General features: G+C 45.1%; 1 protein-coding gene across 4 annotated transcripts in view; it reads right to left on the bottom strand.

The window, feature by feature from the left end:
• The window catches only part of Ist1 (IST1 factor associated with ESCRT-III), a 28,613-nt gene extending 13,974 nt beyond the window's left edge, over positions 1–14,639 (bottom strand). The window contains exons 1-2 of one of the 4 annotated variants that reach the window (XM_045155057.1): positions 14,509–14,639; positions 1,197–1,299 (exon numbers count right to left, since the gene is read on the bottom strand). In XM_045155057.1, the coding sequence (XP_045010992.1) occupies positions 1,197–1,284 (88 nt within the window). In that variant the 5' untranslated portion in view covers positions 1,285–1,299; positions 14,509–14,639. Of the gene's footprint in view, positions 1–1,196; positions 1,300–14,508 lie in introns of those variants that run through there. The other 3 variants (XM_045155066.1, XM_045155061.1, XM_045155069.1) reach the window with 3 other exon arrangements.
• Positions 14,640–15,141: the final 502 nt, after the last annotated feature.

Below are 15,141 nucleotides of genomic sequence, written 5' to 3'. Positions count from 1 at the left end.
GTGGTGGCGCACACCTTTAATCCCAGCACTCGGGAGGCAGAAGTAGGAAGATCACATTGAGTTCAAGGCCACTCTGAGACTACATAGTGAATTACAGGTCAGCCTGAGCTAGAGTGAAACCCTGCCTCAAAAAAAAAAAAAAAAAAAAAAAGTAAAATAAAATAGAAATAAAAATAAGAGCCGGGAGCCGGGTGTGGCGGTGCACACCTTTAATCCCAGCACTTGGGAGGCAGAGAGGTAGGAGTATCTCAGTGAGTTTAAGGCCATCCTGAGACTACAGAGTGAATTCCAGGCCAGCCTGAGCTAAAGTGAGACCCTACCTCAAAAAAAAAAAAAAAAAAGAAAAGAAAAGAAAACAGCAAATAGAGACAGGCATGGTGGTGCACGCCTTTAATCCCAGCACTTGGGAGGCAGAGGGTAGGAGGATCGCCGTGAGCTCGAAACCACCCTGAGACTCCATAATGAATTCCAGGTCAGCCTGTGCTAGAGCAAGACCCTACCTTAAAAAACCAACAAAAAGGGGCTGGAGAGATGGCTTAGCGGTTAAGCACTCGCCTGTGAAGCCTAAGGACCCCGGTTCGAGGCTCGGTTCCCCAGGTCCCACGTTAGCCAGATGCACAAGGGGGCGCACGCGTCTGGAGTTCGTTTGCAGAGGCTGGAAGCCCTGGCGCGCCCATTCTCTCTCTCTCTCCCTCTATCTGTCTTTCTGTCTCTGTCGCTCTCAAATAAATAAATAAAATATAAAAAAAAAAAAAACCAACAAAAAGGGCTGGAGAGATGGCTTAGTGGTTAAGCGCTTGCCTGTGAAGCCTAAGGACCCCGGTTTGAGGCTCGATTCTCCAGGACCCACATTAGCCAGATGCACAAGGGGGCGCACACGTCTAGAGTTCGTTTGCAGTGGCTGGAGGCTCTGGTGTGCCCATTCTCTCTCTCTCTCTCTCTCTCTCTCTCTGCCTCTTTCTCTCTCTGTCTGTCACTCTCAAATAAACAAACAAACAAACAAAAAAATTAAAGAAAAACCACCAAAAAATCATGGAAGTTGTTAATAAAAATTTGAAAAGAAAAAAAAAAGAGAGGGGAAGAGAGGGAAGGGAGAGAAGGAGAGAGGGAGACAGGGAGGAAGGGAAAAAGGGAGGGAGGAAGGCAGGAAGGCAAGAAGGAAGGAAGGGAAAAAGATAAACTCATGCACAACTCACTTTTTTTTTTCTCCAGTAGCTTAAGACGATTTATGACTAATCTTAAATTGACTCGTAAACGTTCAGCTTTAAATCCTGAGCCCAGCATGCTGCACTGCTCCTCCTGAAAAAACAAGCAGCACTGAGTATTCATTTGGAAGCAAAATTAGGAAAAAGCACTACTTATTTGACATAAACCACAGTAATTTTCTTTTTTTATTTTCAGTTTTAGAAGGAATGAGGCCAGGGCCTTGAATGTGCTAAACACATGCTCTACAACCAAACTACAAACTCACTTCTCCTAGTTTATCTAATACAATGACATGATTTAAATAGTTTAAAAATATTTTTATTCATTTACTTATTCTCTATCTATTTGCAAGCAGAGATAGAGAAGAAACCCACGTTTGATTCCCCAGGGCCCGTGTAAGCCAGATGCACAAAGTGGCACATGCATATGGAGTTTACCTGCAGCGGCTGGAGGCCCTGATGGGTCATTAGGCTTTGCAGGTAAGTGCCTTAACCACTAAGCCATCTCTCCAACCCTAAACATTTTTTAAATAAATATTTATATTTATTTGAGAGAGAATATGGATGTGTCAGAGCCTGCTGCCACTGCAAAGAACTCCAGTTGCACACTCCACTTTGGGCATCTGGCTTTACGTGGGTACTAAGGAATTGAATCCAGGTTGCTAGACCTTGCAAGCAAGTGCCTTTAACCACGGAGCCATCTCTTCAGTCCTTAAACATTTATTTATTTATTTATTTATTTATTTATGTTTTTTTCCAAGTAGGGTCCCACTCTAGCCCAGGCTGACCTGAAACTTATTCTGTAGTCCCAAACTGGGTATGAATTCAGCAATCCTCCTACCCTGCCTCCCAAATGCTAGGGTTAAAGGTGTATATCACATGCCAGGCTCCTTAAACATTTTTTAACAAATCATTTTGGCTCCTGTATAGAAAACAATAGGATAATATTGGGGGGAAGAAAGCAATGTGATTATCACCAAAGGCTGACCTGAATTCACTATGTAGTCCCAGGCTGGCCTTGAAGTCACAGTAATTCACCTATCTCTCTCTCCTAAGTGCTGGGATTAAAGGAATGTGCCACTACAGCAGGCTAAAATATTTTTTAAAGAAAATATTTTAAAATTGGAATTGTAGCCAATTGCAGAGGCAAGAGGATCACCATGAGTTCAAGGCCACCCTGAGACTACATTTAGGTGTTCTGAATGCTAGGTTCCCAGCTGGTGGAGATTGGGGAATTAACGCTTTCTGGAGAGGGTGTATTGCTGGGGGGCAGGTTTATGTATATTATAGCCAGTTTCCCCATGCACACTCTCCTGTTCCTATTGTCCACCTTATGTGGGCCAGGGGGTGCTGTCCACCCTCTGCTCATGCCATCGTTTTCCCTGCCACTGTGGAGCTCCCCTCAAGCCTGTAAACCAAAATAAACAACTTTTTCCCACAAGCTGCTCTTGGTTGGGTGATTTCTACCAGCAATGCGAACCTGACTGCAACAGGTGGAACTTGCCAGCATGCTAGAGGGCCTGTTTGATCCTTAGCAGTACACAACACACCTTGCAAAAACTTTTGGGGGAGATTTTTTTTTTGAGGTAGGGTCTCACACTAGCCCAGATGACCAGGAATTCACTATTTAGTTTCAGGGTGACCTCAAACTCACAGTGATTCTTACCTCTGCCTCCCTGGTGCTGGGATTAAAGGCATACACCACCAGGCCTGGCTACTTTTTAAAAAAATGGTATTAACTATTGGCCAAGATAAACGTGTAAATTTGTATAACCATTTCTGACACCAAAATAGCAATATTTAAGGAAATACATACCCTACTAAAAGTTACCAATACACCTGCAGCCATAATAACACCATTCCTAAACATATGCCTTACTAAATAAAATTTGTACAAAGGACTATGAAGACATGTATGAGGATTTAGTGATAGTAACAAGGGCAGCTCTTAAAAACAGTAGCAGGGCCAGGAGTGGTGGCGCACACCTTAAGACTCAGTGAATTCCAGGTCAGCCTGAGCTAGAGTGAGACCCTACCTCAAAAAAAACTAAAACAAACAAACAAAAGTAGTAGCAGAGATGGAGACATGGTTCAATGGTTAAGGTATTTGCCTGCAAAGCCTAACAACTTAAGTCTGACTCCTCAGTACCCATGTAAAGCCAGAAACAAGTAGTGCGTGCATCTGGAGTCTGTTTGCAGCAGCTGAAGGCCCTGCCATGCCCATTCTCTCTGTCTCTCTTCTATTTCTCTCTGCTTGCAAATAAATTTTTAAAACTCTAAAAAAAAAAGGCTGGAGAGATGACACAGTGGTTATGGCACTTGCTTGTGAAGCCTAAAAACCCAGGTTCAATTCCCCAGAATCCACATAAGCCAGATGCACAAGGTGGCACATGCTTCTGGAGTTCATTTGCAGTGGCTGGAGGCCCTGGTGCACCCATTAAAACACACACATACATACATACATTCTCTCTGTCTCTCTCTCTCTGTGTGTGTGTGTGTGTGTGTGTGTGTGTGTGTGCCTCTTTCTCTCAAATAAAAATATTTAAATACATTTAATAAAGACAGGTGGCTGGAGAGATGGCTCAGCCATTAAAGCACATGCCTGCAAAGCACTAACAACTGGGGTTCAACTCCCCAGAATCCACATAGAGCCAGATGCACAAGTGGTACATGCATTTGGAGTTTGTTTGCAGTGGCTAGAGGCACTGGCAGACCCATTCCCTCTGTCTGTTTCTCTTCTAGCTCTCTCTGCTTGCAATAAAAAATAAATAAATAAATAAATAAAAAACCATGAATTTGAATCCTTAATACTCATGTAAAGCCAGGTACACAAGGTGGCACATGCACTTGGAGTTCATCTATAGTGGACAGAGGCCCTAGCATGCCCAAATTCTCTCTCTCAAATAAATAAAATATGTAGGAAAAAAGGGAGGAACCAAGTTCTAGGTTTAATATCTACTACTGAACTAAGCTATAAAAATGAAAGAATGTAGCAGCTATTTGGGGACTTAGAAAATCAAATAAAAAGAGATGGAAGAAAAAAGCCAGAATTTGAAGTACCAATAAACTGGATACAGGACTACCTGGATTCTGGAAGTGAACATCAGTACAGACAGAAAAAGCATCCAGAGAAACTCTCCTGCCTTGAGAGACTGGAAAGAGGAACCCTGGTATGGGCAGGATGGATTAAAGACCTCAAACCACACCAGCCAGCTTTGGTGATGCCCACCTGTAATTGCAGAATTTGGGAGGTAGAGGCAAAAGGATGAGTACTTCAAGCTAACCCTCACTTGGACAGTGAGTTTGAGGCCAGAGACTCTTATCTCTCAAATCACATGGAAGAAGACAACTAATGTACACATGGAAGAGAAAATAAAGACAATGGAATGAACTGACAAGACTACAAAGCAGCTACTATAAAAATACTGCAACAAGGGTATAAATAGTGGTACATCCTAGCTTTAAGAGATGGAGAGATGGCTTAGCAGTTAAGGCACTTGCCTGGAAAGCCAAAGGGCCCAGGTTCGACACCCCAGAACCCACATAAGCCAGATGTGCCAGATGCACAAGGGGTGCACGCATCTGGAGTTCTTTTGCAGTGGCTAGAGGTGTTGGCGTGCCCATTCTCTCTCTCTCTACCTGCCTATTCTGTACCTCTCTCTCAAATAAATAAATGAAAATAAAATTTTTAAAAAAGTCAAGAAGGGGGCTGGAGAGGTGGCTTAACAGTTAAGAAACTTGAGTGCAAAGCCTAAGGACCTAGGTTCAACTCCTCAAAACCCACATAGAACCAGATGCACATGGTGATATATGCATCTGGAGTTCATTTGCAACGGCTAGGGGACCTAGCACACCCCTTCTCTAAATAAAAGATCAATATCCAAGGCTAGTAGCCTGTAATACACAGCAACACCTTGCCTCAAAAGTAAATAAATAGGACTGGCAGGATGGTTTAGCAGTTAAGGCACTTGTCTATGAAGCCCAAGGACCCAGGTTCAACTTCCAGAACCCAGGTAAACCAGCTACACAAGGTGACACATTCACACAAGGTCATGCATGTGCACAATGTGGCATATACATCAGGAGATCAACTGTAGTGGCTAGAGGCCCTGGCACGACAATACTCTTGCTCTTGTGTGATCTTTCTCTCTCTCCAATTAAAAAAAAAATAATTAAATAAATAAAAATGGTGGTACGTACCTGGATTCCTGGTATTTGAAAGGCAATAAAAATCATGAATCATGAAACCAGCCTGGACTACATAGCAAGACCCTGTCTCAAACTGCTCCCACAACATATAAAGTACAACCCCATGGGGAAATACCTGCAATCCCACTGAAGAGCATCCCCAATGGAATGAAGATAGGGATGAAAGAAAAGAGGGTACCAACACATGATGTATCCATATAAAACATCTTGTTAATAAAAATAAGAAGAAACATTTAAAAAATGCTACATCTTCAAAAGACACTTAAACATCACATCTTTAATACTGTCATAAAGGGTCTCTTATTCCAAATACAGTGTACTCTGAAACATAATAGAGCTGGGGAAAAGGAATTATTTTGCAGTGAGTGTGAAATAATACAAAGACCTCACTATTAGTAATTTAAAAAGGGGGGGGGCTTGCCGGGCATGGTGGTGCACACCTTTAATCCCAACACTTGAGAGGCAGAGGTAGGATCACCATGAGTTTGAGGCCACCCTGAGACTACATAGTGAGTTCCAAGTCAGCCTGAGCTAAAGTGAGACCCCACCTTGAAACACCAAAAAGTAAAAAGGGCTGGGGAGATAGCTTAGCACTTAAGGCCTGCGAAGCCTAAGGACCCAAGTTCAATTCTCCAGGTCCCATGTAAGCTAAATGCACATGGTGGCACATACATCTGGAGTTTGCTTGCAGTGGCTAGAGGCCCTGGTGCACCCATTCTCATTCTCTCTCAATCACACACACACACACACACACACACACTCTCTCTCTCTCTCTCTCTTTCTCTGTCGCTAATGAATAAATAAAAATAAATCTTAAGCAAAAAAAAAAGTCAGGCATGATGGCACATGCCTTTAATCCCAGCACTCAGGAGGCAGAGGTGGGAGGATCACTGTGAGTTCGCGGGCACCCTGAGAACACATAATGAATTCCAGGTCAGCCTGGACTAGGGTAAAACCCTATCTCAAAAAAAAAAAAAAAAAAAAAGACAGATAAAGCTGAATATGGTGGTGCATGCCTCTAATCCCAGCACACAAGAGGCTGAGGTAGGTGGATCACCCAAGGCTCAAGAACACCCTGAGTCTGAAATTACATAGTCAATTACAGGTCAGCCTGGGCTTGAGCAAGACTCAACTTCAAAAAAAAGGGGGGGTGGGTGGAGAGATAGCTTAGTGGTTAAGGTACTAGCTACAAAGCTTAAGGACTCATGTTCAACTCTCCAGGTCCCACGTGAGCCAAATACACAGTGATGCAAGCACACACATATGCACTAGGTGGTGCACACATCTAGAGTTTGACTGCAGTGGCTAGAGGCCTTGGTACACCAATTCTCTCTCTTTCTCACTCTCCATCTCTCACATAAAGCAAAAAGGCCAATCTATTGGGCTTGCCATAAATAAATAAATAAAAGACAGCTGGAGAGATATTTTAGCAATTAAGGCACTTGCCTGCAAAGCCAAAGGACCAGGGTTCAATTCTCCAGGATCCATGTAAGCTAGATGCACAAGGAAGAGCATGGATTTCAGTGGCTGGAGGCCCTGGCATGCCCATTCGTGCACTGTCTCTCTCTGTCTCTTTCTCTCTCAAAGAAATAAATTTAAAAAAATAAAATGTGTTTTAAAAAGATATTGTCAGTAAGGACCAAAAAATGATCCAACATATCTAATGTCAACAAGACACTCACATCAAAAAAGGGGGGAGCTGGAGAGATGGCTTTGTGGCTAAGCACTTGCCTGTGAAGCCTAAGGAGCCTGGTTCGAGGCTCGATTCCTCAGGATCCACATTAGCCAGATGCATAAGGTGGGCACGCACCTGGAGTTCGTTTGCAGCGGCTAGAGGCCCTAGCGCGCCCATTCTCTCTCTCTCTCTTTCTCTGCCTCTTTCTCTGTCTGTCTCTCTCAAATAAATAAATAAATGGGGCCAGGCATTAATCCCAATACTTGGGAGGCAGAAGTAGGGGTATCACTATGCGTTTAAGGCCAGCCTGAGACTACAGAATGAATTCCAGGTCAGCCTGGGCTAGCAAAAGGAAAGGGAAAGGAAAGGCTGGAGAGATGGCTTAGTGGTTAAGCGCTTGCCTGGGAAGCCTAAGAACCCCAGTTCAAGGCTCAATTCCCCAGGACACACATTAGCCAGATGGCCAAGGGGGTGCACATGTCTGGAGTTCGTGTGAAGTGGCTGGAGGCCCTGGCATGCCCATTCTCTCTCTCTGCCTTTCTCTGTCTGTTGCTCTCAAAAAAAAAAAAAAAAAAAAAAAAAACTTTAAAAGCTGGGCATGGTGTCATACACCTTTAATCCCAGCACTCGGGAGGCAGAGGTAGGAGGATTGCTGTGAGTTCGAGGCAACCCTGAGACTCCATAATGAATTCTAGGTCAGCATGGGCTACAGTGAAACCCTACCTCAAAAAACCAAAACAGGACAGAAAGAAGGAAGGAAAGAAGGGGGGAAGGAGGGAGGGAGGGAGGAAGGGAGGGAGGGAAGCTGTTTACAAATATGATGAGGCTGAGGAGATGGCTGCTCTGCAAACTTGATGATCTGGGTACATCAGAAGCCACATCAAGTTCACCACAGTAGTGAGTGTCTGTAATCCCAGCTCTTCTATAGTGAGATGGGAGGAAGAAAGAGGAGAAACCCAGAAGGTCAAGGACAGCTGGCCTGGCATATGAAGCAGTGAACAAGAGACCCTGCCTCAAAGCAAGGAAGGTGAGGACTGTCACTCAAAGTTGTCCTTTGACCTCTACATGTTTGCCATGGCTCATGTGTGACTATATTCACACGCAGGAACACACACCCAAAAATAATTTTTAGAAGCTTTTAAAAAATAATGTCTGCTAAAGTAAAGGATAAAAAAGGCATATATGGTATATATGGGCTGTAGAGATGGCTCAGCAGTTAAGGCCCTTGCCTGCAAAGCCTAAGGACCCACGTTTGACTCTCCAGGTCCCACCTAAGCCGGATGCACTGCAATTGAACTCCATATACATGTGTGACACCTAGTGGGCATTTGCGACCTTGCACTTGTGTCACCTTGTGCATCTGGCTTTATGTGGGTACTGGGGAACAAGATATGGGTCCTTAGGCTTTGAAAGCAAACGTAACTGCTGAGCCATCACTCCAGCCCCCAAGCACATGAAATGGCATGGAACGATGCAGGCCACAGTTAAATGGTGGTTCTTCCTGTAAAGCCAGATGCACACAGTTAAAAGGTGGTTCTTCATGTAAAGCCAGAGGCACAAGGTAACACATTGGTCTGGAGTTCCTTTGCGGTGAACTAGAGGCCCTAGCATGCCCATTCTCTTTATCTGGACCCCCCTCAAATAAATAAAGGGAAAAAAAAGTTTAAAAGGTGGGTCATCCCACCTCAATTAATCTAATCCAGAAAACTCCACAAAAGCATGCTCAGTGTGGTGGTTTGACGCAGGTGTCCCCCCCAAACTTGGGTATTCTGAATGCTTGTTTCCCTTCCCTGGCTGATGGCAATTGGAAATTAAAGCCTCCTGGAGGCCATGTATTGTTGGAGGCAGGCTTATGGGTATTATAGCCAGTGATCCCTTGCCAGTGTTTGACACACTCTCCTGTTCCTGTTGTCCACCTGATGTTGGCGAGGGGGTGATGTCCACCCTCTGCTCATGCCATCACTTTCCTCTGCCATCATGGAGCTTTCCCTTGAGTCTGTAGGCCAAAATAAAACCTTTTTGCCCAAAAGCTTGCTCTTGGTTGGGTGATTTCTGACACCATTGCAAACCTGACTGCAACAGTAATGTTGGTACCGAGGAGTGGCATCATTTGCTGCTAGACACCTGGCTGTGTTCCTTTGGCCTTTTAGAGCTGATTTTCAAGAGGAATGTGGAAAGATTTGAAACCTTGGCCTAAGAGATGCCTTGCAGTGCTGTAAACATAGCTTGATGGACTATTCTGGTCAGTCAAAAGACTGAATGCAGTAAGAACTATGGACTGTGAGGTTTGGCTTATGAGGATGAGAAACAGCTTTGCCTGGACCAGACTACAAGCAGTTTGTGTGACAGGCTTGCTGTTAATGGCCGTGTCCTGAGAATTTGTGCAGAGTTGCAGTACATAGAAACGGACTGGTGTGTGCAGAGGGATATGGCACATAAGTAAAATCTTTGGGCTGAAACTTCTGCCCGTTCAGCTGCAATTATGAGAGATATTATAACCTTTGATATTGGGCCAGCTGACCTGCACAGGGGCAACAAAAAGAATGCAGACTCTTTTGAAGGGGCCTGAGTGCTCAAGAACTGTCCTGTTCTTCAAAGTCTGCTTTAAGCTGGGCGTGGTGGCACACACCTTTAATCCCAGCACTTGGGAGGCAGAGGTAGGAGGATCACTGAGTTTGAGGCCACCCTGAGACTACATACTGAATCCATTTCAGCCTGAGCTGGAGTAAGACCCTACCTTGAAAAACCAAAAAAAAGTCTGCTTTACTTCCCCCTGGATTAACAAACTGGCACCCTACCTGGTATTGTGGAGTATAAGACATGCAGGAAAGAAAGGGTCATTGAGTTTGCAACGCAGTCTTGTGTTTTGGAAGAGGCCACGGGCACTGTGAAGCAGGTTTGCTGGATGTGTATTCTTGGGGGTGGGCTTATGGGTATTATGGCCAGTTTCCCCTTGCCAGTCTTTGGCACACTCTCTGGTTCCTGTTTCTACCTTATGTTGGCCAGGGGGTAATGTCCACCCTCTGCTCATGCCATCATTTTCCCCTGCCACCATGGCGCTTCCCCCTTGAGCCTGTAAGCCAAAATAAACCTTTATCCCACACGCTGCTCTAGGTTGGGTGATTTCTACCAGCAATTCAAACCTGACTGCAACACTCAGAAATTAAGTGATTCTAGGTCCTGCCAAGTGGACAATCTATATAAACCATCATGGGCAACACTCCACCACAAGGCTATCAGTGTTTGTCATCTCTGTTACATTAACAAGTATAAGCCAGGCATGGTGGTGCACATCTTTAATCCCAGCACTTGGGAGGCAGAGGTAGGAGGATCAGTTCGAGGTCACCCTGAGACTACATAGTGAATTCCAGGTCAGCCTGAGCTAGAGTGAAACCCTACCTCAAAAAACCAAAAAAAAAAAAAAGTATAATAATATACTCCCTGCCTCTAATTCTTTGTTTTGTTTTGTTTCAGACGGTCTCACTCTGTGGCTCAGACTGACCTAAAGCTCACTGCAATAATACTGCCTGTCACCCTAGTGCTGGGTTTAAAGATGTACACAATACCTAGCTTCAACTACTTAAGTACCAGTGTCATGCCCACACTTCCTAGCATTGTGTCTTGCATTTTACGCAAAGCTGCTACTCATTAATTCATTGTGCTATTAGGAAATTTAATATTTAAAACATTTGTTTTTTGGGTTTTTTTTTTTTTTTTCAAAGTAGGGTCTCACGCTAGCCCAGATTGACCTGGAATTCATGCTATATTCTCAGGGTGGTCTTGAACTCAAGGCAATCCTACTACTTCTGCCTCCCAAGTACTGGGATTAAAGGCATGTGCCACCACACCCAGCTTATTTTCTCTTTGTAAACTGAGGCCATCCTGAGACTACATAGTGAATTCCAGGTCAGCCTGAGCTACAGTGAGACCCTACCAAAAAATAATAATAATAATAATAATATATATATTATATATATATATTATATATACATATATATATACACACATACACACACACACACACACTACACATACATATACATACACATACACATATATTTGAGAGAGAGGGAGACAGAGAGAGAGGAAGAGGCAAACAGAATAGGTGCGCCAAGGACTCTAATCACTGCAAATGAACTCAGATGCATGTGCCACCTTGTGCATCTGGCTTATGTGAGTACTGGAGAATTGAACCTGGGTCCTTAGGCTTCACAGGCAAGTACCTTAAATGCTAAGCCATCTCTCCAGCCCTGATTAAATATAATTTTCTTAATTTAATAATTGACATAATTTTTGCATGGTCTGGGGTATGTTAGGTAAGCAACTTACCACTTGGCTATATCCCTAGACTGAAACAATTAATGAAAGTTGACCCCAGCTTTCAAGGAGTTAACTAAATCTGTTGACTTTTTCTAAAAAAAGGTTTATTTATTTATGTATGTATTTACAAGCACAAAAAGAAGAGAGGCAAACAGAGAGAATGGGTGCAGCAGGCCTCCAGCCACTGCAATTGGACTACAGATGCACAGGCCACTTTGTGCATCTGGCTTTACATGGGTAATGGGAAATCAAACTAGTACCTTAACTAGTGAGCCATCTCTCCAGGCCCCCATCTCTCCAGCCCTCTGTGAGACTTTAACAGAACTTTCAAGATCACAACTCTAACATCATGAGCTAGACAATAATCCTATTCTACCTTGCTTATATACAAAATGCACCATTATTTTTACCAGTCACACAAGAATCAGCAGCAGCCTCAAGTGCCAATTCCTCACTTTACTCAAATCCTTAACACAACAAATCTATTTGATCCCTTTTATCACTCAGCTCCTGGAATCTCCTGGACCTAAATCATCAATCTTTGTTTTGTTAAGAGAAGGGGGAAACATGTAAAGCCAGGTGCATGCATTTGGAGTTAGTCTGCAGGCTGGAGGCCCTGGGGGATTCTCTCTTTCTCTCTCTCTGCTTGCAAATCATTTTTTTAAAATAATTAACAAAACAGGATCTCGTGACTTTTCTTCTTTCAGTGCTAGGGGTTGCCCCTAGGGCCTTGTGCACACTAAGCAAACATTCTACCATTGAATTGCATCTCCAGCCCTGATTGCCCTACCTCTTTAAGACTTTCAGAGCTTTAATTATTACTGCCTAGACATCTTCACAATACAATTACACAGTTGACTTCACAACTGATAGCAACTCCATGACATCATGTTTTACTGATTATAAAGTACATGCTTTCTCACATTTTGGTCTCTCTGAACTCAGAATACATCTTACAATTATTGTTAGCATCTGACCCATGTAAAACCTTTGTGTTATACAGGCTGGGGAGGAAAACCTGGACACGGTAGAAAAGATCCTTTGCTTTTGTGCCTTTTGTAAAAATTTATTTATTTATTTATTTATTTATTTATTTGAGAAAGAGGAGGCGGCAGAGAGAGAAGAGAGAAAATGGGCACACTATCCTCTGCAAACAAACCCCAGATGCATACACCCCCTTGTGCATCTGGCTTATGTGAGTCCTGGAAAGTTGAACCCGGATCCTTTGGCTTTGTAGACAAACACTTTACTGCTAAGCCATCTCTAGAGCCCATTGTGTGCCTTTTTTGTGGTGTTTTTTGTTTGTTTGTTTTTGAGACAGAATTCAAGCTGACCTTAAACTCATAACCCTCTTCCTTCAACCTTCTCAAGTGCTGGAATTACAAGCGTATATCGTCACACTTAACTCCACCACCATACTTGAAGAAATGGGGACTCATTCATTTTGTTGGTGCCCCAGAGTATGTTATCATGTAGAAAATTGTTGTTAAAATCAAAAAGTGATTCAGGGAAGCTGGGTGTAGTGGTGCACGCCTTTAATCCCAGCACTCAGGAGATAGAGGTAGGATTGCTGTGAGTTGGAGCCACCCTGAGACTACATAGTGAATTCCAGGTCAGCCTGGGCTAGAGTGAGACCCTACCTTGAAAAACCAAAAAAAAAAAAAAGTGATTCAGGAGATGGAGAGATGGCTTAGCAGTTAAAGCACTTGCCTACAAAGCCTAATGACTCATGTTTGATTCCCCAGTACCCACATAAAGCCAGATGCACAGGGTGGTGCATGGGTCTGGAGTTTATTTCCAGTGAGGTGTGCCCATTCTCTATCTGCCTCTATCTCTCTCTCTCTCTAGCGACTACCTTTTGGAGTGTACACAGCCAAAGGACCCAGGTTCCATTCCTCAAGACCCACCTAAGCCAGATGTACAAGGTAGTCCATGCATCTGGAGTTCATTCGGAGAGGTTACAGACTGGTGTGCCATTCTCTTTCTTTTTTTACCTGCCTGTTATTCTCTCTCTCTCTAAAATAAATTAAATTAAAGGAACGTGCTTGCAGAGCCTCCCTGCCTGAGTTCAGTTCCCCAGTCAGACACAAAAAGTAGAACCAGTGTCCAGCACTCATTTGTGACTGCAAGAGGCCACAAAAACACACACGTGCAAATAGTTCTGTTTGTAAATGCTAGGCATAGTAGTGCATTCAGGAGGCAGAGGTGGAAGGATCACTATGAGTTCAAGGCCAGCCTGGGACTACAGTGAGTGGCTAACCTAAATCAAAAATAAATAAATAAATATATTATTGTTTTATTAAGTTGGAAAGATATATAGATTAAGGAGTAGTGTGGATGAAACAAAAATGGCCATGAACTGACTGTTTTTCAAGCTGGAGAGGGAATTACATTGTTTTGCTTTTGTAATAACTGTTTTTAAACTACATAAGTATAACAAAAGAAATTACTGTCCCCCAAAAGAGCATCATACCAAGTGTGCGAGCGGAGACAGAAAGTGATTGGTTGTCTTATTAATTAGTAAACGGCCGCTCTGGAGTCCGGATCCGCGCAGGAGTCCGCGCCAGAGCCTTTCCGGGCGGCAGCCTGGGCACCCCGGAAGAGCAGCAGCGCGGAGAACACAAAGCGGACAAAGGCAATCACAGGGCCCGGGGCTCGTGACAAGGGCTTACACCACAGGCGGTCTGCGAAACAGGGCAGAGGCCGCAGCTAGTTAAAGAGAAAAACAAAAACGTCATTTTCTCCAGCATTGCCCGGCCCCGGGAACAAGTCCGGAAGGCCATTCTGGCTGCATCACTGGTGACATTCGCCTTCCAGGGTGTCTCCTGGCCCGGGGAGGCCAAGTAAGAGTGTCGCCAAGAACCCAGGCCCGGACCAAGACACGTCCGTCCGGCCCGGGGAAAAAGACGCCCCAGGCCAGGAGGGCGGGAGCCCAGCGGAGCGGCTCCAGCGCCCTAAGCCAAGATACCACGACCTTTCCCCTCCCCCGGGACCCCACTCCGAGACCCCGGCGCCGCAGCGCTGGCTGGGGACGACTACCAAAGAGCGCCGAGCTAAGAGGACCACGGAGATTCTTACCGCTGAGGATGCCACACTCACCTAGCGCAATCCTGACGTGAAAACGCGACAGGCACACGGACGGCCGCAGCGCTCCTCAGCACCCAAAATGGCGGCTCCCTCCGCCTGAGCACCGCAGGCGCCGGCGGAGGAATCCGCGGGGGCGGTGTTAGCCACGCCCTCCGTGCTAGGGATTGGCCGCGATCCCGAGGCTGCCGGAACCTTTGCGGTTCGCACCTTCGCTCCCTGTGGAGCTGGCCCTGCAGGGAACTATTTCCCGCGGCGGAGGCACGTAACGCGATGCCACACGTCGCTCGGTACATTGAATCACCTGGTGGAGGCGCGCCCTGGGAATTTGCCCTGGGTGCGGGGAGGTGGGCGGTGGTGGCTAGCTCCGATAGTACGGGCGGAGGACTCTTGTCCTGGATGGTTCCTGGCCCTGAAAAACCGGATCCTGCTTGCCTTGCAAACGCCTGCAGTTGCTCGCGGAGATTTGTTCCCCTAGCTCGCTCGCCTGTCCATTTGCCCTAGGAGGCTTTCCTCCCCCCCCCCCGCCCCCCAGTCCTGGCTTAGGTCCGTCAGTGAAGTGACCCTCCCAGGCCGGTCACTGCTGTGGGGCCGACTCTCTCCCCCAAGTCTTCTGCGGTCTCTCCACGAAGCCACTTTAAAGCCAAA

The sequence above is a fragment of the Jaculus jaculus genome, chromosome 1 (genome assembly GCF_020740685.1).
Source record: "Jaculus jaculus isolate mJacJac1 chromosome 1, mJacJac1.mat.Y.cur, whole genome shotgun sequence".
Taxonomy (NCBI): Eukaryota; Metazoa; Chordata; class Mammalia; order Rodentia; family Dipodidae; genus Jaculus; species Jaculus jaculus.
The sequence above is the reverse complement of the archived record's forward strand: the minus strand, read 5'-3'. Positions and strand labels throughout refer to the sequence as shown.